The 26,326-nt window shown below is 41.5% G+C and overlaps 1 protein-coding gene across 1 annotated transcript in view; it reads left to right on the plus strand.

The window, feature by feature from the left end:
• LOC143299086 (uncharacterized) overlaps positions 1-26,326 on the plus strand; it is a 32,386-nt gene that overhangs the window by 2,434 nt on the left and 3,626 nt on the right. Inside the window, exons 2-17 of the mRNA XM_076612207.1 lie at positions 1,939-2,080; positions 3,807-4,058; positions 4,555-5,084; positions 6,088-6,303; positions 6,906-7,183; positions 9,358-9,521; positions 10,212-10,353; positions 12,276-12,489; positions 13,570-13,665; positions 14,702-14,842; positions 16,292-16,468; positions 17,682-17,913; positions 19,556-19,795; positions 20,781-20,941; positions 23,343-23,537; positions 25,122-25,334. Of these exons, the coding sequence (XP_076468322.1) occupies positions 1,939-2,080; positions 3,807-4,058; positions 4,555-5,084; positions 6,088-6,303; positions 6,906-7,183; positions 9,358-9,521; positions 10,212-10,353; positions 12,276-12,489; positions 13,570-13,665; positions 14,702-14,842; positions 16,292-16,468; positions 17,682-17,913; positions 19,556-19,795; positions 20,781-20,941; positions 23,343-23,537; positions 25,122-25,334 (3,393 nt within the window). The remainder of the gene's footprint in view (positions 1-1,938; positions 2,081-3,806; positions 4,059-4,554; positions 5,085-6,087; positions 6,304-6,905; positions 7,184-9,357; positions 9,522-10,211; positions 10,354-12,275; positions 12,490-13,569; positions 13,666-14,701; positions 14,843-16,291; positions 16,469-17,681; positions 17,914-19,555; positions 19,796-20,780; positions 20,942-23,342; positions 23,538-25,121; positions 25,335-26,326) is intronic.

Here is a 26,326-nt window from a genome sequence, read left to right on the forward strand (position 1 = left end):
TCTTATGGAGCATAGCCAGCCTTGCTACCTTAATTGTGTTGGAGGGAGGGCCATTGCAATATTTCCACATTGACTGAAATCCTGGAAGGTTTGAGGTAGCAGGTTCAGCTCTGCATAGGACAGTCACCATCTTGTTGATAATATGTAGGTTGTAAGAGTTCCATACTTGCTGGCATGTTGGTATAGGACAAAAAGAGGTCTGTAGTACCGTTGATCTTGTGGTTGCACCATCAAAAGCCTTGTCTTGCTGGCCTTGAAGCATATGGTGTTTATATGCTGGCCCCAGTATGCACAAGTCACAAAAATGTTGGTCATGATGTAATAAACAGAAGAAACAGTAGAAGAACAACAACAATGGCAAAAAGGAATGAAAACACAAATTAACATTCACTGTAAAGGGGACAGTGCCTGTTGGTATGAAACATGCCATGCAGGAGAGACAAAATTGAACAATGACAGTGTGACCTTAGTATGTTTGGTTTATATGGAAATCAGATTGAGGCTGATTGTTGAATAATAAACAAGATTTGTGTAGTTTTTTCTTTTCCTCGTGGTCAGAATACTCTGATCCAGATGCAGGAGAATATTCTGGTTCAGAGGCATTTTGCAGTCTTGAATAAAAGGGAATATATATATATATATATATATATATATATATATATATATATATTGTTGTTGTTGTTGGCACATGTGTTAATGGACATGGAATTTGCTTTTCTATGGATGTTTCGGTGTTCGTTTCCATGAACAGTTGTTATTTACCTCAATGTAAACGGAAGCAAAACATTGCACATCAGTAGCTTGAAGTTGTCTGAGCATAATGTTGAGTTGCTCATCTTGTTTTTTGTTTTGTATTTTCAACATTTAATGTCCTCATTTTAGATTTCAGGAAAACAGTAGTCAAACATTAGGAACATGGGATAAACATGAAAAATTCATAGAACTGACAACATCAGAGGCATGTCCTTGGTTTATGTGCATGAATGTGATTGGACTTGGACTTGCTTTTGTTTTTCATGTGCATTTTTCTATTTCTTTCTTCCAGGTTCTGTGGGATCGATATTTAGTTTTTCAGCCATGTCATGGTTCTGTGTAGTCAGCTGGGCTTAAACCTATTCAACCTTGGGGGGTTTACAGCCTGGACAGACTTTCATGCCATATTGTGGGAAAACAAAAAACAAAAAAAAACCTGCAGAAAACAAACAAACTTTTGTTCCTCTAAATTATATGGACGCTCCTGGAAATACTATAGAAATTATTTCCTTTTCCTTGCTGTTAAAATATAATGTAGGAATGTGAAAACTGTTTTCATGAGACTTCTTCTTCTTCTTCGTCGTTCGTGGGCTGCAACTCCCATGTTCACTCGTATGTACATGAGTGGGCTTTTATGTGCATGACCGTTTTTACCCCTCCACATAGGCAGCCATACTCAGTTTTCGGGGGTGTGCATGCTGGGTATGCTCTTGTTTCCATAATCCACCTCATGCTGACATGGATTACAGGATCTTTAACGTGTGTATTTGATCTTCTGCTTGTGTATACACATGAAGGGGGTTCAGGCACTAGCAGGTCTGCACATTATGTTGACCTGGGAGATTGAAAAAATCTCCACCCTTCACCCACCAGGCGCCATCACCGAGATTCGAACCCAGGACCCTCAGATTGAAAGTCCAACGCTTTAAGTTTTCATAAGACAAATTTTGATGTCCGAGTAATGCTCGGGTGCAGGGCTTGATGAGTTAAACAATGAAGATAGATAACTAAATGAAAGAATAAATGAATGAATAAAGAGATAAATTGACAAACAAGTGAATGAATGAATAAATAGAATAATAGATAAATAGGAAAGTAAATAAATAGATGAATGAGTACACAAATGAAAATTAGAATGAATAAATAGGTAAACAGATAAGTAATTGAATATGTATGGTGTTTCAGAACCTTCCAGCCCACTGGACTGTGGACCATCTGCAGAACTTCCTGGAGGTGGTGACCTCCCTGACAGTGGCTGACAATGGCGTTCATAAGTTCCGAGGCATCAGGCACACTGCCCTTCTCACCCTGGAGGAGGCAGTCACAGGTGAGAGGACAGGCCGTATACTGGTGTTGTTCTATGTGGAGTGATGGCCTAGAGGTAACGCGTCCGCTTAGGAAGCGAGAGAATTTGAGCGCGCTGGTTCGAATCATGGCTCAGCCGCCGATATTTTCTCCCCCTCCACTAGACCTTGAGTGGTGGTCTGGACGCTGGTCATTTGGATGAGACGATAAACCGAGGTCCCGTGTGCAGCATGCACTTAGCGCACGTAAAAGAACCCACGGCAACAAAGGGGTTGTTCCTGGCAAAATTATGTAGGAAAATCCACTTCGATAGGAAAAAGAAATAAAAGTGCACGCAGGAAAAAATACAAAAAAAGGGGTGGCGCTGTGGTATAGCGACGCGCTCTCCCTGGGGAGAGCAGCCTGAATTTCACACAGAGAAATCTGTTGTGATAAAAAGAAATACAAATACAAATCTCAGAAACTAGCATTGGTAAAATGTTCAACTTTTTTTTTTCTTACAGCATGTTTGTTGATAGTCCTTGAAACTGAAACTGTAACTCAACATAACCCCCCCCCCCCCCACCCCCAATGAAATCACTTTTTGGTTTATATATATATCTATATCTATCTATCTATCTCTCTCTCTCTCTCTCTCTCTCTCTCTATATATATATATATATATATATGTATATCTGTTTGTTTTTTTAATGCAAGTGTGATTTAGCATATATGGATCAATCTACTTGCTTTGTCACCTTTTTGAAACTGAAACTTTTGATTAACTCTCTCCATACGAACGGCGAAAGAGACGACGTTAACAGCGTTTCACCCCAATTACCATCATCAAAATATTTCAAGCGGAACGCTCTTATACTGAAGAGGTGAATGTTGACAAAGAATACCACAATTCTGACGACGGAAGCTAAAGGCTGGGTCATTGAGACACCCACTGGACATCCGAGGGGTCTGTGCAGAGGAGAAGAGAGGACTGGCCGTACTGAGTGAGTTAAAGAAAGTAGATAACTGATACCCTTTGGAATCTGCTTCAGCAGTTACCATCTGATCGTCAGCTCCATCTTGGAGTGCTGCCTCTACAAAAAAAAAAAAAAAAAGAAAAAAGAGAGAAAAAAAAAAGGGAGTGAAAATTAGAAAAATTTATGTGAATGAAATGTCTTGGTTTGAAAAAACAACAACAAAAAACAAACAAACAAACAAAAAACAACAAAAAAAAACAAAAAAAACAACACCCCCAAACAAACAACAACAGTGTTCAAAGGGTACTGGAAAAAATTAGTAGAGACAACCACAAATTTGTGGGCCTTTATTTTATCTTGGAGTAAACAATTGACAGTGTTCAAAGAGTACTGACTGAAACACACAAAAAAGTAGAGAAGAAGCAAGTGGACATATGTGGGCTATATTTTGTCATGGAATGTGCAGGTATATATATATATATATATATATATATATGTGTGTGTGTGTGTGTGTGTGTGTGTGTGTGTGTGTGTGCAAGACATATATCCCTGTTTGTAGTGGGCCATTGCAGAAGACTCTTAAAAAAAATATTTATCAAAAAAAAAAAAGAAAAAAAAAAAGGAGAAATATGATGGCTTTTATTTGATCTTTTTAGGCCATGAAGGTGTGCATGCGTGTACAAAACACAAGAAACTGTTCATGGCTCTCCTTGTTGCAGAGGAGTCTGAAACAGAAACTGAAACTACAAGATGCATGTACTCAACTGTTCATGGCTGCTGTCCTTGTTGCAGAAGAGTCCCTGTACCAAGACAAACAAAGCCTGACCCAGACGCCCTTTGATGGCGTGACCTTGCAGTTGGAGGCTGTCACTGGCTGGACGTGCAGTGTACTGGTCACCTACACTGACCCCACCCTCACACGCGACCACATCTTCTTTTTTTTTGACAACCCCGACCGCTCAGGTTGTGGTGATGCAGAGGTGACAGACTGCGAAATATATCCTGAAGTCAGCGTTGCTGTGGTGCATTTCACTCTGCCGGAAGGTAGGGTGGTTTTTGTGTATGGATTTTTCTCTGGGTGGATGTGTGTGTGTGTGTGTGTGTGTGTGTGTGTGTGTGTGTGTGTGTGTGTGTGTGTGTGTGTGTGTGAATGTGTGTGTGTGTGTGTGTGTGTGTGTGTGTGTATGTGTGTGTGTGTGAGTGTGTAAATGTGTGTGTGTTCTGGGTGGATGTTGTGTGGTGTATGTGTGTATATTGTGTGATTTTTGTTGCGAACCTGCATGATATTAAAGAAATATGAAAATAAATGTGGATGGATTTTTAAGGTATTTCTCTATTTTGACCACAGTCACGCACACAAAATCATACTTGTAAATATGAGTGAGCATGAGAATATCAGCCTACAAATGTAAAACAACAAAGAAAGAGAAGAAGACATTCTTTTATTTCAGCAACGAAACTGGGTGAAATTATATCTTTTAATATTCCATGTTTCAGTTGTAAGACGGGGGAGGGACTGTACGTTTTCCTGTTATTTCAGGTGTGACAGGGGTAATAGCCAAAGGGAACCATATACTTAAGCAAGGTGGCGAAACCGTAAGAGTCGAACCATGGTATGAGCAGTTCCACAGACCCTTGCTCCAACACCTCACCTCTGGAGCAAGGCCGAAAGTGAAACCACCTGTCCCTCCAAAACCCAAGGTCACTGAACAGTACAGTTCATGCAGCCCGCCAAAGGTTCCAAAGCCCTCCCAAGACTCTTTCGAAGTGGAGAGGCTGAGAAGGGAAATGGAAATCCTTCGACAGGAAAACATACAGCTAAAAATCACAGAGGCGGAGAAGAGACGAATGGAAACGGAGCAGTTGAAAAGCGAGAACGAGAAACTGAAGAAGCAGGCTGCCGTCCGACTGGATGTTCCGGGGCACAAGCTGCGCTTGCTGGCCGACTTTTCATCTGAACCTAGAGAAGGGTGCCAGGTAACTCTGCTGGAGCAGGAGGAGGTGGCTCTGTTCCACGGAATTGAGGAGAAGTGTCAGGCAGCTCAACTGGAATTTCTCATGCGGATGCAGGTAAGTAAGAACTTTGGCTTTTGTCTGATTTTGCTTTATGTGTACGTATGCATGTGTATGTATGTGTGTGTGTTGTGTGTGGGTGTGGGTGTTGGTGTGTGGTGTTGGTGTTCTTTCTTTAACATCTTTTCACTTTGAGTGATATTAGATGTGTCATGAGTGTGTGGGGTTTGTGTAGGGGAGATGGGGGGTGAGGGTGGGGATGGTGTTTAAAGGAGGCTATACAGAGAAAGGAAAAATTAGAACAATGGAATCAACAATCCATAAATACCTGTGTAACAGCAAATAACATGAACAACAACAAAAATATTTTTAGAAATTTTATTGGATATCTGTAGGTGGCATCTTAGAGAGGGATTCATCAATTTTGAAAAATAATAAATGGTTGGACATTACTTTTTTTATTGTTTGTGTTGAAAAATTACTAACTTTATGCGTGACTTTGGAAGTAACCAGACAATCCTTTAACAATCAAATAAAATATGGATTTGTGTGATTTGTTTTCCACATACACAATAGATATTTTTCCTAAGCTTCGTCTCCAAAAGCATTTAGTCTTATGTGAGACAGACAACATAGAGGTTACCAGTCTATATTAGTGTGTGTGTGTGTGTGTGTGCTCGCGCGAACGCGTGTGTGTGTGTTTGTTTGTGTATGTGTGTATGTGTGTGTGCTTGTGTGTGTGTGTGTGTGTGTGTGTGTGTGCGCGCGCGCACGCGTATGTTTGTGTGTATATGAGTGTGTCTGTGTGCATGTCTGTGTGTTTGTCAGACTGACTGACTGACTGACTCACACAGACCAACCAGTTGACTGATAGACTGGTAAAAAACAACAACCCCAAAACCCCCAAAACAAAACAAAGACATTCAATCAGCAACCAAACTGATGGTTTGTCGTCAAACCAACCAACCAGCCAGCAAAACAGCTCAGCGATTCAGAGATCATGAATTATAAAAAAAAACAACCCCAAACCCCCAAAACATTAACTTTTCTTTTGTTTCAGAAATTAACCGAGGAAGTCATACTGTTATCGGACCCAGTATCTAGGATACTGGAAACGTCCAGGGGCAAAGTGTACGTGGAGGACATGGTTCAGCGGTTCCCAGGATGTGCGGCAAAAGTGCAAAACTTCCAGCTGTTGTGTGCCGCTTTCTGTGACCTTACTCTGCAACCCTTCAAAACAGAATTTGAGAGGAATGTTTTATGCAGGACTTGCAAGGTGTGTGTGCGTATGTGTGTGTGTGTGTGTGTGTGTGTTTGTGTGTGCATAAACATTTATGTGTGTGTATCTGTGTCAATGTGTGATAAAATGTACCATGCATGTGTTGACATGTCGACATGTGTATTGTATAATTGTGTGTGTGTGTGTGTGTGTGTGTGTGTGTGTGTGTGTCTTTCTCTCTCTCTCTCTCTCTCTCCATATATATATATATATATGTATGTATATATATGTGTTGTGTGTGCGTGTGTTTTTATGTGTTCGTGTATATGTGTGTGTGTGTGTGTGTGTGTGTGCACACATTTATATGGAGATTTGTACATTGGTGAGTATGAGTGCATGCACCTGCGCAATGCTTGTGCGCAATTGTGTGTGTGAGTATATGAGAGGGAGAGAGAGAGAGAGAGATGGAGAGAGAACTAGAACGCCCAGATTTGTGACCATGTACGCCATCCTTCTCCTTTTCTGTCTTTGAAATCAAATTCATTCCTTGTTTGTTGATTCCAAAGTCATTTAAAATGTAGTATTCATGACCCAACAAAAAAAAAGAAAGAAAAAAAAAAAGAAAAAGTTTTTCACATGTCAAGAAAATCGGCTTCCAGGTCCCTCCTTCGCTGGCGAAAACCACAGAGTTCCAAGCCTTGAAGACCCGTCTGGAGAACGAGTTCATGGTGATGGTGACCCTCCCAACCGGGAACTGCGACGACGTGAAGCTGGAGGGAATCAATGGAGATGTCGAGCTGGCGGCAAGGGAGGTGGATGAGTTCACCAAGCTGAACCGGGCCGACAGCAAGGAGTTCCACATCCCCGGCAAGCTGCAGGGCAAGGCCTGTAAGCTGTGGTACTCCAGTCAGCTGGATGAGGCGAAGCAGCTCATTCTGTGAGGCTTTAAAAAAAAAAAAGTTAATTATTAGAATTAAAAAAATTAAAACTCTTATAGATTATTCATGTATCTTTTTTTCCCCACCAGCTGATGGATCAGCAAACATATGCTCTGACCCCAGTTTGAAACTGAAACTGAAACTTAAAACTTAAAAAAAAAAAAAAAAAAAATCCTTCCAGTGACATATTCATGTTCTTGATAATGGGCAGCCAACTCCATGCGTGGAGCATCTGCTACACTGGGTGGTGGTTTGCAGCTTCAAGGGTTTTTTTTTGTGGATTATTTGTGTGTGTGTGTGTGTGTGTGTGTGTGTGTGTGCATGCAACTGTTTCTAATCCCACTGTTAAGGTAGCCACATTCCATCTTAGGGGATGATGCATGCAATATGAATATGTGTCATCCATACCATCAGCCAGTGGCAAGCTAAACTGAACTTCTCTTCCAAAAGATGGTGATGGAATTCTACATGTACAAATCAGAAGAAGAAGGGTTTGATGTGTGCACACGATGTTATGTGTGCATTCATACATGTAACCTCCATTTATAGTCTCATTTGAAAAACTTGTAGGTAGTAGACTCAGAACCAAGGTTGATTCTGAGGGAAAAATCCTCATGAACCAAACGACTCAGCAGAGATTCAAACTCCAGACTCCAGGATCACCAGAAGCATGAGTCTGACGCTTTACCAACTGAACTATTCCAGCTGCACATGAAATAGATATTCAAAAGATCCGATTTATAGTTTATCACACATTATAGTACCCATCAAAGTGTCATTAATTCTACGATATTCTATTATTCTATTATGTATTGATACTAGAAAATTCTTTTTTTTTTGGTTTAGATTCACAAATATGTAGTTGACTTCTTCTTCTTCTTCATTTGTGGGCTGCAACTCACACGTTCACCCATATGCACATGAGTAGGCTTTTACGTGTATGACCGTTTTTACCATACCATGTAGGTAGCCATACTCCATATTCCGGGGTGTGCATGCTGGGTATGTTCTTGTTTCCATAACCCACCAAACGCTGACATGGATTACAGGATCTTTAATGTGCATATTTGATCTTCTGCATGCGCTTACACATGAAGAGGGTTCAGGCACTAGCAAGTCTGCACATATGTTGACCTGGGAAATCAGAAAAATCTCCACCCTTTACCCACCAGGCACCGTTACCAAGATTCGAACCCAGGACCCTCAGATTGAATGTCCAACACTTTAACCACTCGGCTATTGCGCCCGTCATGTAGTCGACAGAAGTCTTTCCCACTCACTGTCCAGTGTGGAAACACAGGCAGAATCCATTTCTTGATTTGAATTAGTCCAGGCACTTCAACTTCCATGGGAACAATGTTTCAAGTGATAAAGAGCATGGGAAAAAAAAAGATGAACAAGAAAAAGATGTCAAAGTAGAAAAGGAAAATGTCCTCACATGTATTTTATAGTGAACAAAATGTTTATCTTCCACTAGAAAACTTTTTTTTTTCCAACAGAAAACAAAATTGATACTATACTTTTGTAAACTGTTTTGTGTTCAGTGTCATTGGGTGGAGTGTGATGTGATGGAACGAATCTGTTCACAGGAAGAACAGCAAGATGTTTTGTGTTTACTGACATTGGGTGGAGTGTAATGTGATGGAATGAATCTGTTCACAGGAAGAATGGCGAGATGTTTTGTGTTCAGTGTCATTGGGTGGAGTGTGACCTGATGAAATGAATCTGTTCACAGGAAGAATGGCGACATGTTTTGTGTTCAGTGTCGTTGGGTGGACTGTAACATGATGAAATGAATCTGTTCACAGGAAAAATGGTGACATGTTTTGTGTTCAGTGTCAATGGGTGGAGTGTAACATGATGAAATGAATCTGTTCACAGGAAAAATGGTGACATGTTTTGTATTCAGTGTCAATGGGTGGAGTGTAACATGATGAAATGAATCTGTTCACAGGAAAAATGGTGACATGTTTTGTATTCAGTGTCAATGGGTGGAGTGTAACATGATGAAATGAATCTGTTCACAGGAAAAATGGTGATATGTTTTGTATTCAGTGTCAATGGGTGGAGTGTAACATGATGAAATGAATCTGTTCACACGAAGAATGGCGACATGTTTTGTATTCAGTGTCAATGGGTGGGGTGTGACCTGATGAAATGAATCTGTCCACAGGAAGAATGGCGAGATCAAAGGAGAATCTGTGGAGGACGGCTACACGCTAACTTTCCAGTGTCGTCAGGAGACTCTGCCCTTTGTGCTGAGTGGACTGACTGCCATCAAGGAGGGCATAGGATTAGTTAGGGTGGACCTCAACAAAGAATTCCCCAAGTATGCTGGTAAGAAACAGACATATTAACCCCTTGCCTGTTGAATTGGGTATGCCAGCGTATCGATGAATCTTTGCATTTTTTTTTTTTTACTCTTAATGTTTCTTTTTCATGTCATCAAAGAACAGAGAACTTGGCACCTACAAAGGAAAGATAACTTCAAGCCAGTGTTCCTTGCTACTGAAACAGATAATTGTTGGATTAAAAAAAAAAAACCATCGCCACAATCCATTGTGATTCTAAAGTTACAAAGTATCAGCCATGAAATAGCATTGCAATCTCCATTGTCATTCAGCATCAACATATTTACTTTGCTTTTAGAGGTTGAAGGGTTAGCGGTTTTTGTCTGTTTGGTTGATGCAATTATTGTGTAAAATTGCAAGAGGCATGGAACTAAGTTGGAATAATGAAAATAGAATTACTTTGATGTGACAATTTGTAATCGCCTGTAATTGAATGCTACTATTCAGAATTCAAAGAATAAAAAATTTTATCAAGTTATATTTATTACACTTACAGAATGAAAATAGGACATAAAATTTGTTTTTGAATGTATATGTATGTGCGTTAGGTGTAAGTGTGTGTGCGCGTGTGTGTATGCATGTAAACATGCGCACGTGTGTCAGCGCTTGTGCATGGATGTACATAAACGTGCATTTCATTTGCTTCTATACACCGATTCTCTTTTTTCCCTTGCAGAGCAAGCCCTGATAATTAACGGATTGCACAGCTATGGAGTCCCGTCGTTCTGCTCACATTTAGGGGGGAAGCTGAAGGAATGGGGCATCGAAAGCATCAGCGACATCAGATTACCAGACATTTGCTCTCTGCCCCAGCCCAGGCAAGACATTTGATACCTCTTCTTGGCTCCTGTCCATGTGACTTGGTCTCTCTCGCTCTTTCCGACTAAGAAAGAAGACAGCGGTTGATCGTTGGCCTAGCGGTAATGCACCTGACCAGGAAGCAAATGTCCACAGGTTTGATTCCCATGTAGACCAGGATATTTACTTCTCCCTTCCACTAGACCTTGAGTGGTGGTCTTGGTGCTAGTCTTTGATGAGGTGACAAAACGAGGTCCCAGGCACACATAAAAGAACCTACAGGAATAAAAGGGTTGTCCCGAGCAAAATTCTGTTGAAATATCAACTGTGATAGTAAAACAAATATACAAGCAAACAGACAAAATGAAAAAAAATATTGGTGGTGCTGCACTGTGCTGATGTGCTCTTTCTCCTAGGTGAACAGCCCAAATTTCACACAGGGAAATCTGTTATGACAAAAAGGTAATACAGTACAGTACAGTACAGTACAGTACAGTACAGTAAAGTACGAAACAATAGAATACAACAGAAATCAATACAAAATGCAATGCAATTCAGCACAGTGCAATGCAATACAACACAACATACAAAAAATACTCTAGCCATTGGGACATCCTGATCAGTGACTTTTTCTCTTCTGTCAATATCGCCAAGAATATTAAGTATATCAGTGACGGGCATTGAGGTAACGGTTAGGCAAGGAGCATTAACATTTCATCATCTGAGATATGCAGGTAATCATCGCCATTTCAAAAAAGAAAAGCTAAAAGCGAAGTTAGGCAGGGAAGATTAACGTTTCATCATCTGAGATACGCAGGTAATTGTGACCTTTTCAACAGCAGAAAAAGCTAAAAACAAAGTTCATTCTTTTTTTGGTGATTTCAATCACCGATATGTGTGACGGGACGTTAAACAACATTCCTCCTCCTCTTTTTTTGGCAGGGTGTATTCACCGGGGTAAGTGGAGGGGCAGGCAGCATTCAGAGCTCGTGGTGCTGTGGGACACACTACCAAGGGGAGCAGTCATGCCCTGACAGAAAATTATTTTTAATTACACATACTTAACCGTGACCCACTAGTGCAGACTCCGGCACAGGTCTGATTCCTGTCCTGTGCAAACTACTGCCCGTCTATGCGGAGAAAATGAAAGTAGCTATGGCCGATAACCTCCCGAAGTAGGTTACCTCCCCTTTGCATCCCTGACTAGCGTCCTCTTTTTCCGGCAGCCATCTGGACTCCTGCTCCTGTGCTCTGCATACTGCTAAGTTTTTTTTTTTTTTTTTTCGTATTTTCTGTCTGTCTATCAATTCTTTGGTGCTCTCGTTCTGTGTCCGTTGATAAATCACAACAGGTCACAAAACAGAAAATTTCCTTTTTCAAGGAGGCATCAAAGCGTCTTGCCAGACTCCGATTTGATTTCCTCTACTTGTCAATGCAGCTCTCTTATTCTGTGCTGTTCTCTGTTCATCTGCCTCTGCCATCTGCTTTTTCATCAGCTGGTATAATTTTTACCATTCTGAAGCATTTAGTCTAACAGTCTTGGCTGCAGTCTTGCTTAGCATGTTTGAATTTTCTCTTGCAGGTGTTCAGTGTATTGATACAAACAGACAGACACACACACACACACACACACACACACGCAGATACACAGAGTCATGCACATGCACACATACATGTACACTCCTACACTCAGTTCATCCATGTATCCATATGCACACACCCACACCGAAACCCCCCACGCCCCCAAACATGCATGCATGTACACACGCCCACATACCCACCCACCAACCCCTACCCCCACATGCAGGCATGCATGCACACACACACACACACATACACACACACACACACACACACACACACACACATATACACACATGTACACACCCCCACCCCACATACACACACTGTCCCCCTTGCCAAAACATTTTGTCTGGTTCAGGCTGAAGACCGGAAGAGGCGACAGCGGCCATTCAGGAAGGAGAGAATCCCACAAGGGCCGGTCTCACCATTCCGAATCGAGAGGCGGCTCAGGTCATCCTGGGCGTCATCATCGTTCCTCTGGACGTCGCAAGAATTATCCCCCCCTGCCCTGCAGCATGACAGTGGGTGGCGCCACCATCACCATCAAATCGGGAGACATCACAGCAGAACAGGTGCAAAGCTAAGGAACACAGCCTGTTCACAGTCACGACTCAGGACTGGTTCATTGTCCATTCATAGATTTATTGTCCATTCTCAGACACTTTAATCATATTCATTTACTCTTTCACGGCTAGGTTTCTGTGTTAGAAAAAAAACAACAACAACAAAAAAACCCACTCCTCAGATATTGTAGGCTTATCACTGTCAGACTCACGTTTTGGTTCATGTCAAAAGAGCACCATGGACTTGTTCACTTCAAACTCGATAAGGGGATGAAAGTTCGTCATTGTTCTAATGCATGGGAAATGCTTGCTGCAGCTCTCTAGCTTTGCTGCAATACAATATGAAAAACGGAAAAATAGTCCTTTCAGCATGACCCCTGGATGTTGTTGACTAAAGTCACCCAATGGCAGTGAACTGTCTCATTGACAAAAAACGCTGATGGTAGTGAAAGAGTTGAAAACACAACACAAAAACCCCAATCCAGCCAACCATCAAACCCCCTCACAAATGAAGTAGGAGCACCTATTCAGTAGACTTAGAAGTGAGGCTCTATGACTACTCAGTTCTGTTGTATTTTATCAGTCTCTTTTTTCTCCTGTTGCTCCTATAAAATTGGTTTTTTTATGTACATTTGTGAAATATTAATTTTTTTCATCTAAAAATTTGATTTTTTGTTTCATTACTATTTTTGTTGTCGTTGTTGTTGATCTTCATCATCATCATCATCATCATCATCATCATTTTTCTTCTGCTGCTTGTCTTATTATTATTATTATTTTTATCATTATTATTATCATTCTCTTTGTTGTTGTTGATATTCTTCTTCTTCTCACCCCCACTCCCCTCAACCCCCTTCTTCATCTTCTTCTTTGTCTTCTTCTTCTTTGTCTTCTTCTTCTTCTTCTTTGTCTTCTTCTTCTTCTCCTCCTCCTCCTCTTCTTCTTCTTCTCCTCCTCTTCTTCTTCTACTTCTCCTCCTCTTCCTCCATCTTTTTCTTCTTCTTCTACAGCTCCTCCTCCTTCTTCTCCTCCTCCTCCTCCTCCTGCTGCTCCTTCTTTCATTATTGTCATCATGATGTTTCACTCCAGGTGGGGGCTGCCATGTGTCTGGTGGGACAAGACTTGGGTCTGAAGGGCACTGCCATCGGCTTGACCTTCCTCAAGAAGTGTCCAGCACTGGCACAGGTACGCTGGAATTGGTCGGTTTGGGAAGCAGGACGGAATTCTTTTTAACGTCTTGTCACACGCGTCTGGTTTGACTCTGCGTTAAAAAGAAAAAAAAAAAATTACTAGATAAGATGAATGTGCATACAATATTCATCTAATACCCCCCTTAAAAAGACATGTACACACATGCATGCATTTTATATCATGTAACAATGCAGACAATGGTAACATAGACTCACATTGTATGAATGTTTATGCTGTAATTGATAAAGAAATGTACATGAAAAAGTATCTGGAGTGGTGTGGGTGAGTCGGTTATGTTTCGAACTACCGATTCAATATTCACCTGTGGTCAGAGTTCAAGGCCCTGTTTCAGCATGCTGCAGTGTCCTTGGGAAAGGCAGTATACTTTTGTTTTACGTACTCCTCCCAAGTATGAATGGTTTCCTGACTTTGGTCAGGAAAAGATTACAGCGATGGAAAAGATCAGATTGGGCCCTGCCTTCCTGTGCCTAGCTCTTGACACAGGACTTGAATTCACTGCTTTGATGGCTGTAAAAAGCTACAGGACATTTAACTTTTACCTTGAAACAAGTAAAAAAAATATCTGCAAGGTCATGCATGAGCAGACAGTACTTCAGATAACCATGGACATGCATCCCTTTGTCAGATCAAAAGATGAAAACACTGCCAGGTTTCATTGATTTGTGTGTGTGCGTGTGTGTGTGTGTGTGTGTGTGTGTGTGTGTATGTGTGTGTGTGTTTGAATGTGTGTGAGTGTGGGAGAGAGAGTAGGTTTATGTGTGTGTGTGTGTGTGTGTGTGTGTGTGCGCACGCGCGTTTGCATGTGTGAATGTACATGTGTGTGCACGTGTGAGTGTGTGTGTGTGCATGCATGTTTTGAGTGCGTGTGCATATGTGCATGCATGCGGACTCGCGCAAATATATGCATGCATGCGTATACATCCCTCTCTTCTGCACAAACGTGTGCATGTGCATGGGTGTATGTACCCACATCTGTGCACTCTGCCTGACAGTGTCACTGAAATTTCAGACGCTGCAGACCAACGCTGCGACAGGAGGTGACAGTAGGGAGTGTCGGCTGGTGACTACCCCCACCACTGGGTCCAGCCTTCCTATGCCTTTCCTCTTCCACGCTGTTCTGAAGAAACTGCCGCGCCCAGGTGTCAAAAAGGTGCGAATCTCGCAACCTTGCATTTTGTCATTTCTTCTTATTTATCAACTCTCATACTGCCTTTTTAGTTTTTTTTGTTTTTGACTTGTCAGTCAGGTGCAAATCTCATAACCGTGCGTTTTCTTTTTAAAATTAAAAAAAAAATTAACACTCAGTCTGTCTCTTTGGCATTCTCATTTCTGCCTGTTGACAAAAAAGGTGTGAATCTCACAACCATGAATTTTGATATATATATGTTTTTTTGTTTTTTTAATTGATTAATGCTCCATCTGTCTCGGTATTCTCGTTACTGCCTGATGTAAAAAAAAAAAAAAAAGTCAGTCTCATGTTCATGCATTTTGTTTTACCCCTTCTAGACATCTTCTTCTTCTGCGTTCGTGGGCTGCAACTCCCACGTTCACTCGTATATACACGAGTGGGCTTTTACGTGTATGACCGTTTTTACCCCGCCATGTAGGCAGCCATACTCCGCTTTCAGGGGTGTGCATGCTGGGTATGTACTTGTTTCCATAACCCACCGAACGCTGACATGGATTACAGGATCTTTAACGTGCGTATTTGATCTTTTCCTTGCGTGTACACACGAAGGGGGTTCAGGCACTAGCAGGTCTGCACACATGTTGACCTGGGAGATTGGAAAAATCTCCACCCTTTACCCACCAGGCGCCGTCACCGAGATTCGAACCCGGGACCCTCAGATTGAAAGTCCAACGTTTTAACCATTCAGCTATTGTGCCCGTCTCTAGACATCTGTCTCTCCGCCGTTCCTGTCTCTTGCCTGTTGGTTTTATTTGCTTCCATTTCATTGCTTTGAAAATTTCAAATTTGTCAGTGGAAAGGCTGGACTGATAGGCTCCATGGCAGAAATGGTGAGGTGTTGAAATACTGATCCAGTGGTCACCAGTGATCATGGTTCAAAGTGCTTTTATCTTTTTATATGCAGTTGTGTGTGTGTGTGTGTGTGTGTGTCTGTGTGTGTGTGTGTGTGTGTGTCTGTCTGTGTGTGTGTCTGTGTGTGCGTTCAGTCTGGTTTCATGTCTTCATATAAGACAAATAATAACAACACAAACAACAACAAAAAAAGTGGGTATGTGATTGCACACACATGTGTGTTTGTGTCAGAGTATGCATGTCTCTGAGTCTGCATGATAATATATCAGAATATAAGAAGGTAATGTAAGATAAGATTATTAGATACTACTTAATTGTCTGTAAACTTACCCCCCCCATCCCCCACAGCCTCCCAAAAAAGAGAAAAAAAAAAGTCTTTTGGCTCAAGTACATGCAATGTAAAGAAACAAACAAATAAACAAAAAAGACAGACATTAGAGCCACAGGTCAGCACACAGAGTTGCGCCCCCTAAGAACATGAGCATGTCACCAAAAGTTAGCGTGCATGAAAGAACGCATGTTTTTAACCACCTGACCTGCACTGTCCTCTTCACGCAGGTGGTGAAGGAGCTGGTACTGCAGAGCTTACAGCTGACTGCACAGAACGGACAGACCTCCATCGCCCTGCCCCCAATCGGCGTGGGCAGGAGGTTTGACTTTGGAGAGTACACCACAGCCAGCACAATGGCCTTTGCCTTCAAGGAGTACCTGCAGCAGAATCCCAGCACCATACAGGTAAGTTTCAGTTTCAGTTTCTCAAGGAGGCGTCACAGCGTTTGAACAAATCCGTATACGCTACACCACATCTGCCAGGCAGATGCCTGACCAGCAGCATAACCCAACACATTTAGTCAGGCTTTGACTGCATGCTTATATATGTGTGTATCCATCAGAGTGGATTTCTTCTACAGAATTTTGCCAGAGGACAACCCTTTTGTTGCCGTGGGTTCTTTTTCAGTGTGTGAAGTGCATGCTGCACACGGGACCTCGATTTATTGTCTCATCCTGAATGACTAGGCACTGAGTTTGATTTTCCAGTCAAACACAGGCTGTCTGTATTGGCAGCTGATCATCTTCACCGTTCAGCCGCCTCCCTGCTCCATACAGGTAAAGACATGAGAAGTAAACAAGACCAGAAGCATTTTATATACTTGAGGCCAAAACCATTCGCTTGTAAGTTCTTGGTCTGTTTCTGTGTACTTCTGTTTTTCTTCCTCTGTAGGGCTAACTGATGGGAAGGTGGGCGCAGGTTTGGGTTTTTGAAATTTTAAAAACTTATTTAAATATTGTGTTTGCTTTTCGTCCAAGGATACTGGAATCAAGCTTAATACTTGTACAGATTGATTTTTTGTATATTTTCTATTGCTTTCTGAATTCTTTGCTTTGTAAAATGTTAAAATGTTTGTGTAGCTTGTCTTGATAGCATATCTGACAGTAAGGTGCTTTGGATAACAGGTGTATCCTCTAAACCAAAAAATAATTCTAATTTGAACAATATTAAAAGCACAGCATATTAAAATGCACAGAACAACATGATAATGAAAAAAAAGCCGAGTCGATGAGTTGATCTCTGCTATAGGACAAGGACCAATCTGTCAGATTTTAGTGTTGGTTAGGGTCTGTGTTCAAGTCCACGGAATTGTGAAAGGATTCTTGACATGACATTGGGAGATAGGGCTAAATGATTAATCATATCTTTATATCCCCCACCCCCATCGCCCCAAAAAGCAAGTGAACTAAATAACTTCAAAAAAGAAAAAAAAAGTTAAAGAAACAAAAGACTGGGTTTTCAGAAACATTCAGTTTACCCAATGGACACTACTATGCACTGCTCCTAAAAAGAATTAAAAAAAATATATATAAAAAAAGAAGAAAGAAAAGCAAAGAGAAAAGAATAAGAAAGAAGTTAATAATATAATATTTTCTCCTTTTTCTTCTTCTTCCCCAGAACATTTCTGTGGTAGTCTACGATGTGAGCCTGGCAGGCAAGTTTGCCCAGATCATCAGTCAGAAGCTTGGCGCCGCCACGCCCCCTCAGGTGCCCCCAGCTCCCCCTGCTGCTGCTGCCACCACTCCAGCACCACCACCACCACCACCAGCAGACGCAGACGACAACAGTTCTGACACAGATGATGGCGATGACGACAGTGAGAACAATGTCATGCTGGAAGCACAAGAAGGTATTAAATAATTCAAAATATTTTTTTCTTCAAAAAATATGATTAAAACTTCAGATGACAATGACAACAGTGAGAACAATGTCATGCTGGAAGCAAATAATATATAGTGGAATTAAAATTTTTTTTTTTTTAACTATGATTGAAACCAGATGACATTGACAATGATGATGACAGCAAGAACAGTGTCATGCTGAAAGCACAAGAAGGTATACTAGAATTAATTTTTTGAAATGTTTAAACTATGATGAAAACTTTAGATGCCACTGACAATGAGGAGAGCAGTATCAAGCTGGAAGCACAAGAGAGCACAGTGGATTTTTTTTTTCTTTTTTTTTTCCTTGCAGTGCAGGATTCTGTTCTTTCCATTCTATTTGAAGGTGGCATGCAGTTGTGGGTGATGTTAGACATTTTGTGTTGTATCATGATAAACATGGTTGACACGTTCTCACCAGTTTCCATGAAAAGCTTTGAGAGAAATTATCAATATTTCTTATTTAGAAATGATTGTCTTTATTGATTGGTTATATTGATATATCCATTTCTCCTTGCCTTCTGTGGGGTTGCCCGATGGAAGGGTGGGGTGTTTGGGGCTGTGGGGTGGTGGGTGGATGGGGATGGTGGAGGGATCCAGTATAGATTGTAACCTCACCGTATGGAAATTCAGTGCCAGAAATTTCCTCTTTTCTGTTGCTTCCTTCTTTTTTTCTTTTTCTTTTTTTTCTCTTTGGGTGTGTGTTTATCTTTCTGTCATCTCTTTCTTTATCATTATTTGTCTTGTTGGTTTATTAAGCTATATTTTTTTTCCACATAAAATGCAGATCAAGTTAAAATTCTTTTTTTTTTAAAGCAAAACAAACAACAACAACAACAACAAAAAACAAAACAAAAACCCCAGCATTAATTGACCATTTCACCCATGCATGTTTCAGTGCATGTAAAATTTAAATCAAGTTGATAAATACTGGTTTTCTTCATATCTAGGGGAAATCCCGGAGCACGTTCTTCATGGGGTTAACTGTAAATTGTTTGTACCTGATATCATCTGGATTCCAGCAGTCAATCAGAAAGATGTTTGACACTGTGAAAAACAGTAAATATCTGTGCTGTGGTAAAATAATTAGAGTTTCCTGAGTTCAATCACTGTCACACCTGGTGGGTTAAGGGTGGAGATTTTTCCAATCTCTCAGGTCAACAGATGTGCAGGCCTGCTAGTGCCTGAACCCCTTTTGTGTGTACACACACATGCAAAAGATCAAATACACACATAAAAGACCCTGTAATCTATGTCAGTGTTCGGTGGGTTATGGAAACAAGAACATACCCAGCATGCACACCCCCAGAAACAGAGTGGCTGCCTACATTGTGGGGTAAATAGATAAAATGGTCATGCATGCAAAAATGTTACATGTCTGTGTATGTGTGTGTGTGCGTGTGTATGTGTAACTGAAATCGGATTGAATGACACAGGTAACGGATGATGAACGCCCAATGCTGGCTGTCAGTCAGCTCTACCCAGGTAAGCAGCCTGTTGTGTAAATGACTTCATATTTGCAAAGTGCTTTGAGTTTGGTGTCTGATCTAAGATAGGTGCTATAGAAGTATCCTTATCATCATCATCATCATTTCTCCGTTTCTCTTTCAGCTGTGGAATCGTCACAGTCAGGCAGGGGTTTGTTTGAGGCGCAGATCTGCGTGGACCAGCCTGAGGATCGTGACACTTTGAGGCAGGTGTTGCTTGGAGAGCTGAAGACCATATTCCTCTGGCACGAGACTCTGCGGAAGAATGACTTGGACAAGTTCTACGATCTGGGTCTCCATGTTATCCAGGATATACTAATAACTGCTTCAAAAACCAACGTACACCTCAGCCTTTGTGACAAAGGTAGCGTGTAAATTTTCACCAGAGAATGTGTGTGTGTGTGTGTGTGTGTGTGTGTGTGCGCGTGTGTGTGTGTTTGTGTGTGTGTGTGTGTGTGTGTGTGTGTGTGTGTGTGCCTGTGAGTGTGGGTATGTGCACAAACGCACACATGATCATATCATACTCCGGTGAGTTTGTTCACAACAAACATGCTATTGTACGGCACTGTGGCAAAATCAGTTTCTTAGTGGACCCTATGATCCAGTGGTCACCAGTGGTCAGGGTTCGATGCTCTGTTTCAGCATGGTGTTGAGTCCTTCGTAAAGGAACCTTACTGTGATTTCCATCACTCTGCTCAGTGTGAATGGGCACCTGACTTTGGTTGGGGAAGCTTAAAACAGCAGAAGGTGAGGATTAAAACCAACCTTCCTGTGCCAAGCCTTGAACATGGTGGTTTCATATCATTCACTGCCCCAAAGGCCTTTTTTAACCTTGACATTAATAAATTAGGATTTATCCACCATAGTACAACAAAACCCATCACCACACCACACCACATTGGTTTTGACATCTCCTTAGTTTCAGCTTTAGTTTCAGTTTCACAAGGAGGCGTCACTGTGTTTGGGCAAATCCATATCTGCTAGAGAGATGCCTGACCAGCAGTATAACCCAACATGGTTTGTCAGGCCTTTGGTGCATGACACACCTACCACAGTGGATTTCTTCTACATAATTTTGCCAGAGGACAACCCTTTTGTTGCTGTGGGTTCTTTTTCAGTGCGCCAAGTGCATGCTGCACATAGGACCTTGGTCTATTGTCTCATCCGAATGAATAGACGCTCACTTTGGTTTCACCAGTAAAACTTGGGAGAAAAGTTGAGAGCAGGAATCGAACCCATACCTTCACGGACACCGCATTGGCAGACGAGCATCGTAACCAGTCTGCCACCTTTGTCCTTCTCCACCTTCCTGTCGTCTGAAGGGTTTCACTGTCGTTGGTGTGCGGCAGGTCTGAGGATGTGCGGCCAGAAGCACCTTGTCCATCAGCTGCTGGCGGGCATCAAGGACCAGATGCTGCTGCACATTGAGCAGCAGAGCTCCCAGGCCTGGAGCAAGAGGGCCCAGCTGCGCCTACCTGTCGAGACCGATCGCCTGCCCTCATACTGGAAAGTAAGCTTTCAGATTCAGTTGCAGTTTTGTTACTCATTGGGTGTGTCTACTGGAAGGTATGCTTTCACTTTCAGTTTTAGTTTTGTAACAAGATAGATGTGTCTACTGGAAGGTAAACTTTCAGATTTAGTTCCAGTTTTGTTACACACTGGGTGTGTCTACTGGAAGGTAAACTTTCACTTTCAGTTTTAGTTTTGTAACATGATAGATGTGTCTACTGGAAGATAAACTTTGAGTTTCAGTTGCAGTTGTGTTACATGTTGGGTGTTTTTTACTTCATTTTATTTCTATATTTCCCCCCCTCAAGGCCTGACTAAGTGTATTTGGTTATGCTGCTGGTCAGGCATCTGCTTAGCAGATGTGGTGTAGCATATGGGTTTATCTGAACACAGTGACACCTCCTTGAGTAACCGAACTGAACTGTTGGGTGTGTCTTCTGGAAGGTAAACTTTCAGTTTCAGTTGCAGTTTTGTTACACATCAGGTGTGTCAGTAACCCGTTGTCATATGTGTCTGTGTTGAAAGGAAAACTCCCATCACTTTTGTTGTGCTGTAGGTGTTACAATTGTTTGTATCAAAAGGAGTTTCAGTTTCAAGGAGATGTCAGAGCATGTAGACTGATTCAGATACACAACACCATGTCTGCTATTAACTCACTCCAGATGAATAGTTCTCTCCCTTGCTTTTCTCTACAGACGACCCATTTGTTAGTGTCAGGAAAAAAATCACAAAAAATACAAATCTTAAAGTAACTGAATGATACTCACTGCACTTGACCCACTGACCCCTCTCCTGACGTCGTGTGAATGCCCACCCCCCTCCCTCTTCACTGTTCTCAGAAGCTGAGTCACTATCAGTACCTTCTTGCTGGTTGATTTCTTCACTGCAGATACTTTATTCAACTTCTTCATCATCCTCGTTGATGTCAAAACCTTCAGTTTGAAGCATTTCAGTCACTTCAGCAGTGGTAAAAGCGGCTGTCGTGATCTAATTTGCTCCAAAAATTTCCACTTCTATCGCCTGCGACACCATTTTTGATAGGTATGCAGATTAACTTGTCGTGTGGGGTCCTGAACTCGCTGGCTTGCTGTGGAGTGTGTTGTTATGAAATCTCATGAAGAAACTTTCCATTCGACCCTTGACACGTTCGCAGTGCCTGGTGTAGCTGCAATTGTTATGCTACCCCATGAGGAAAACGTGGAAAAAATTTTAATTGTCGAAACCAGTATAGTGTTCCATTGTCTGGAGTGATCAAAAGGAAAAAAATCAAGTGTGGTGTTGATGCAAGCAATGTGCTTGTAATAACTAGTTAACTAAGAAGCTTGTTGATTGCCTATCAGTGTTGATGAGATTCATTGAATGATTACTTTTTTCACAAATACTTTAAGATTGATTAGCTTTATTTGTAAAAACACTTTAAAATCAACTTTATATAACTTGTAATAACTGGAACAAGGCATGTAATCTGAGCCATACACAAAACTGGTAGGAAACTGAAAAATGTGTCAGTTTATTTGTATTCAGAGACCGTAAAAATGAAATATTCAACCTTCATAAAACCGCTGCTAATCTGTGATGGATAAGTGCTAACTAGGAATCACCGATTTAACCAGACAATGTATTAGTGAAATGAGCTTGCATCGGTCTCGAAAGGCAAAGTGAAAATCAACAAGATGAGGGAAGGTAAAACTGTGGGTTTTGGTCTGCCTTGGCTGCTTGCTGTTCAGGGTATATCAATCGATAAACGGAAAGAAGTTGTGTTGCTGCTGTTGTTTAAAAAGAAAAAAAAAGAAAAAAGTCAAAGAGTGAAAAGAACAACAGAAATTTGATTCTCACCACAGGCTGGAGTAAGAATTTTACTTGGAAGAAAATTGTTCTGACATGATAGGGATATGTGTGTGTGCATGTGTGTGTGTGTGTGTGTATGTGTGTGTGTGTGTATGTATGCAAGGCAATAAGCATTATCCGTGAAAAAGTAAGTTGAATATTGTTGCTTGATTCTGCCATACTTCAACAATAAAAATGGGTTTATCTTCAGAATCCTTGAGCTCTGTGTGTGCGTTTGTGTGTGTATGTGTGTTTGTGAGTGTGTGCGTGTGCGTGCGTGTGTGCGTGTGTGTGCACATGTGCATGCACATGCTTGTGAACATGTCTGTGTATGTGTATATGCATGTGTATGTGTGTGTGTATGCATGTACGTGTGCATGTGTGCGTGTATGTGTGTGCGTGTGTATGTGTGTGTGGCATGTATGGACACATATGTATTTTTTTATGAACGCATAGATGTGTGTTTATATATGCTTTTCCACAAATGCAGGGGAAACCACAGGTGCAGACATATTTACTTACATGTGCTTCTTGCACATATTCATCTTCCACTACCCTTGTCCTCAATTCCACAGGTATGCAGGAAAGATAAAGATCACAAGGTGAGCTATGATAAAGCTTTGGAAGCCTGGCATAAGCGAGGCACCAAACCGAACAACGTCACCGCGGAAGAGCGAACAGAAGTTGACAAGTTGATCCAGGCTACTTGGGAGGCTGACAAGGCTGGTGCTGGGAAAGATGCTCGGAACCTGACACACACTCAGGTTCAGGTAAATATTTGTAGGTGCTGAGCGTCAGGATTCAAAGAATGTTTATAAACATAGCTACCCCTTGGAACCGGAGTACGTCTGCCTCTACATGGCGGGGTAAAAACAGTTATACACGTAATCATACATATGAGTGAACATAGCAACTGCAGCCCATGAACACAGAAGGAGGAGGAAAAGAAGAAGAAGAAGAAGAAACAGTTTCAGTTTCAGTTTCAGTAGCTCAAGGAGGCGTCACTGCGTTTGGACAAATCCATATACGCTACACCACATCTGCCAAGCAGATGCCTGACCAGCAGCGTAACCCAACGCGCTTAGAAGAAGAACAACAACAAAGCAACTTAAATTTCCATTGAAACATGTTGTGATGAGTACAGCAGGTGCCTGTATCTCATGGGCCTGCTTCACACCAGGATATATTACAGAAAGCATTGTAGGTGTTTGAAAGGAAGTTATACACATGCATGTTATAATTATATGCATAGCTGAACACATACACTCTCACAGGTATGTTTACATCTGTGTATGCTTTTGTGTGTGTGTGTGTGTGTGTGTGTGTGTGTGTGTGTGATGACACATACATCATAGATATATACATGTGTGCAGACATGTTGGACCATGTGTGCATCCTGCTGGACCATGGAAGACTTTAACATCAACAGGTTTACAGCATGCCCAAACTCATGGGAATGCAAAGACAAATTTCTTCAGAGTCTAGGAACAAAAAAACCCCCAAAACCCCAACATATCAGAATGAGATGTCTGACATGAGTGAGAACATAAAATTAACTGCTTTAAAAGGAGTTACAGAAACTGAAAAAACTTAATTTGGAGTTAATTCTGCAAAGGCATTTTTTTTTTTATCTAACAAACCAGCAGATTTACTTTCTGTAACAAAATTGAATTATATCCCCAGTCATTAATATATTGCATTATTTTCTATGCATAAGCCACAGAGTATGCCATTTTACCTTACCAATTATTTTTGTAGCTTGGGATCACTTCATATGTTTAAAGAAAGCAACAGATATGTATGTGTGGCATTAGTGATAAATATTTATAGTGAAGTAGTGTAACAGACTTCTTTTTCCTCTTCTTCTTCATTTGTGGGATGGAGCTCCAACATTCACTTGTATGCATGAGTGGACTCAACATATATGACCATTTTTACCTTGGTATGTAGTGAGCCATACTCTGTTTTTGGGAGCACATTGTGGACTGAAGACTGGGAGGTTACAGACTGAAACCCTATCTGAGGCATGTCATTGTGGGACTTTCTTGCCCCCCGGCTGGCTGTCACCTTGAGTAGAGTGTGTGCTATGGTCTCAGGTAGGAAGACCAGAAGTGTTATTCTTCCACAGATATCTCTTTGAAAATGTTCTGACAAACACAGCAGGTGTCTGAATCTCGGTGATGGAAAGGAAGGTATATATGCATATATTTGCCAGTATGCATGCAGATTTGCGATCTGTCTGTCTGTCTTAATGTCATGTGCCTCTTTTAATGTATGTTAATTTCTGCTCTCTCTGTCTGTCATTTTGTCATGTGCCTCACTTATTGTGTGTTAATTTCTGCTCTCTGTGCCAGGTGGTAAGAGTGGAGAGGCTGGAGAATCCTCAGCTGTGGCAGGAGTACAGCCACAGAAGGGAACTGCTGTTTCGCAGGCTGGAACACCGCGCCAGCTCGGCGTCCTCGGCATTTTTCACACCCCTTGAACAACTTTCTGGATCCCGTGGGGTGCTGAAGACCACGGAAAACATTGCTGCCAGGAGTCTCCTTGATCGAGAGATCTACCACCAGGTATGTTCACATCTCCTTCTAAGAAGGAATGTGGCAGAATAGTTAAGACGCTTACCTGTCAGTACTGTGTCTATGAGGGTCTGGGCTCAAATTGTGGTTTCACCCTTTCTCCTAAATTTGTTTGTAAAATCAAATTGAGCATCTAGTCGTTCGGATGAGACAGTATACTGAGGTCTTTTGTGCAGTGCGTACTTGGCACACTGAATAAGAAACCAAACCCGTGGCAACATATGTCTTGTCCTGTGGCAAAAATCTGTTGAAGAAATCCACCCTGATAAGTACACAAATATGTATGCATGCACCCAAAGCCTAATTAGCGAGTTAGGTTATGCTGTTGGTCAGACATCTGCTTAGCAGATCTGGTGCAGCATATATGGTTTTGCACAAATGCAGTAACATCTCCTTGACAAACTGAAACCAAAAGAAAACCTCCCATCTCTTCAGTCGAGAGATCTACCACCAGGTATGTTAACATCTCTGTCGAGAGATCTACCACCAGGTATATTAACCTCTAGGCTGCCTATATGATGAGATAACTCGTCATCGCAAGCATGTACGCTTTGCTGCCACAATGACGAGACTCACCATCAAAATATTCTGACTTTTCCCTGGTTTACATTCAGTTCGTTGACAAAAATAGTGGTAGATTTAGCTTGAGGAATCTTTCTAGATTCTGTTCATAGCTAGAAACAATATATACATCATGAAGCAGTCCTTTATTTGAACGTTTTGGTTGGGTTACTGTCGTAGTATTTGCCTGGCTCCTCCCTCGCTCGCTCAACAAAATGTCGGACTGACGCTGTGCTCAAGACATGCGATCATGGCAAACGAAATCAACCAAGATTGCTTTCTTTAGCTGATGCTCAGAAAGAATTGAAGTGTAATTTCGAAGGAGAAGACAGTGGTGAACATTTATAGGACGATTTGATAGAAAATACAGGGAGCAATCAAGAGAGTGGCCAAGATACGACTATCAGTAAGTGATGCTGGCT

This window comes from Babylonia areolata, chromosome 24 (assembly GCF_041734735.1).
Source record: "Babylonia areolata isolate BAREFJ2019XMU chromosome 24, ASM4173473v1, whole genome shotgun sequence".
Taxonomy (NCBI): Eukaryota; Metazoa; Mollusca; class Gastropoda; order Neogastropoda; family Buccinidae; genus Babylonia; species Babylonia areolata.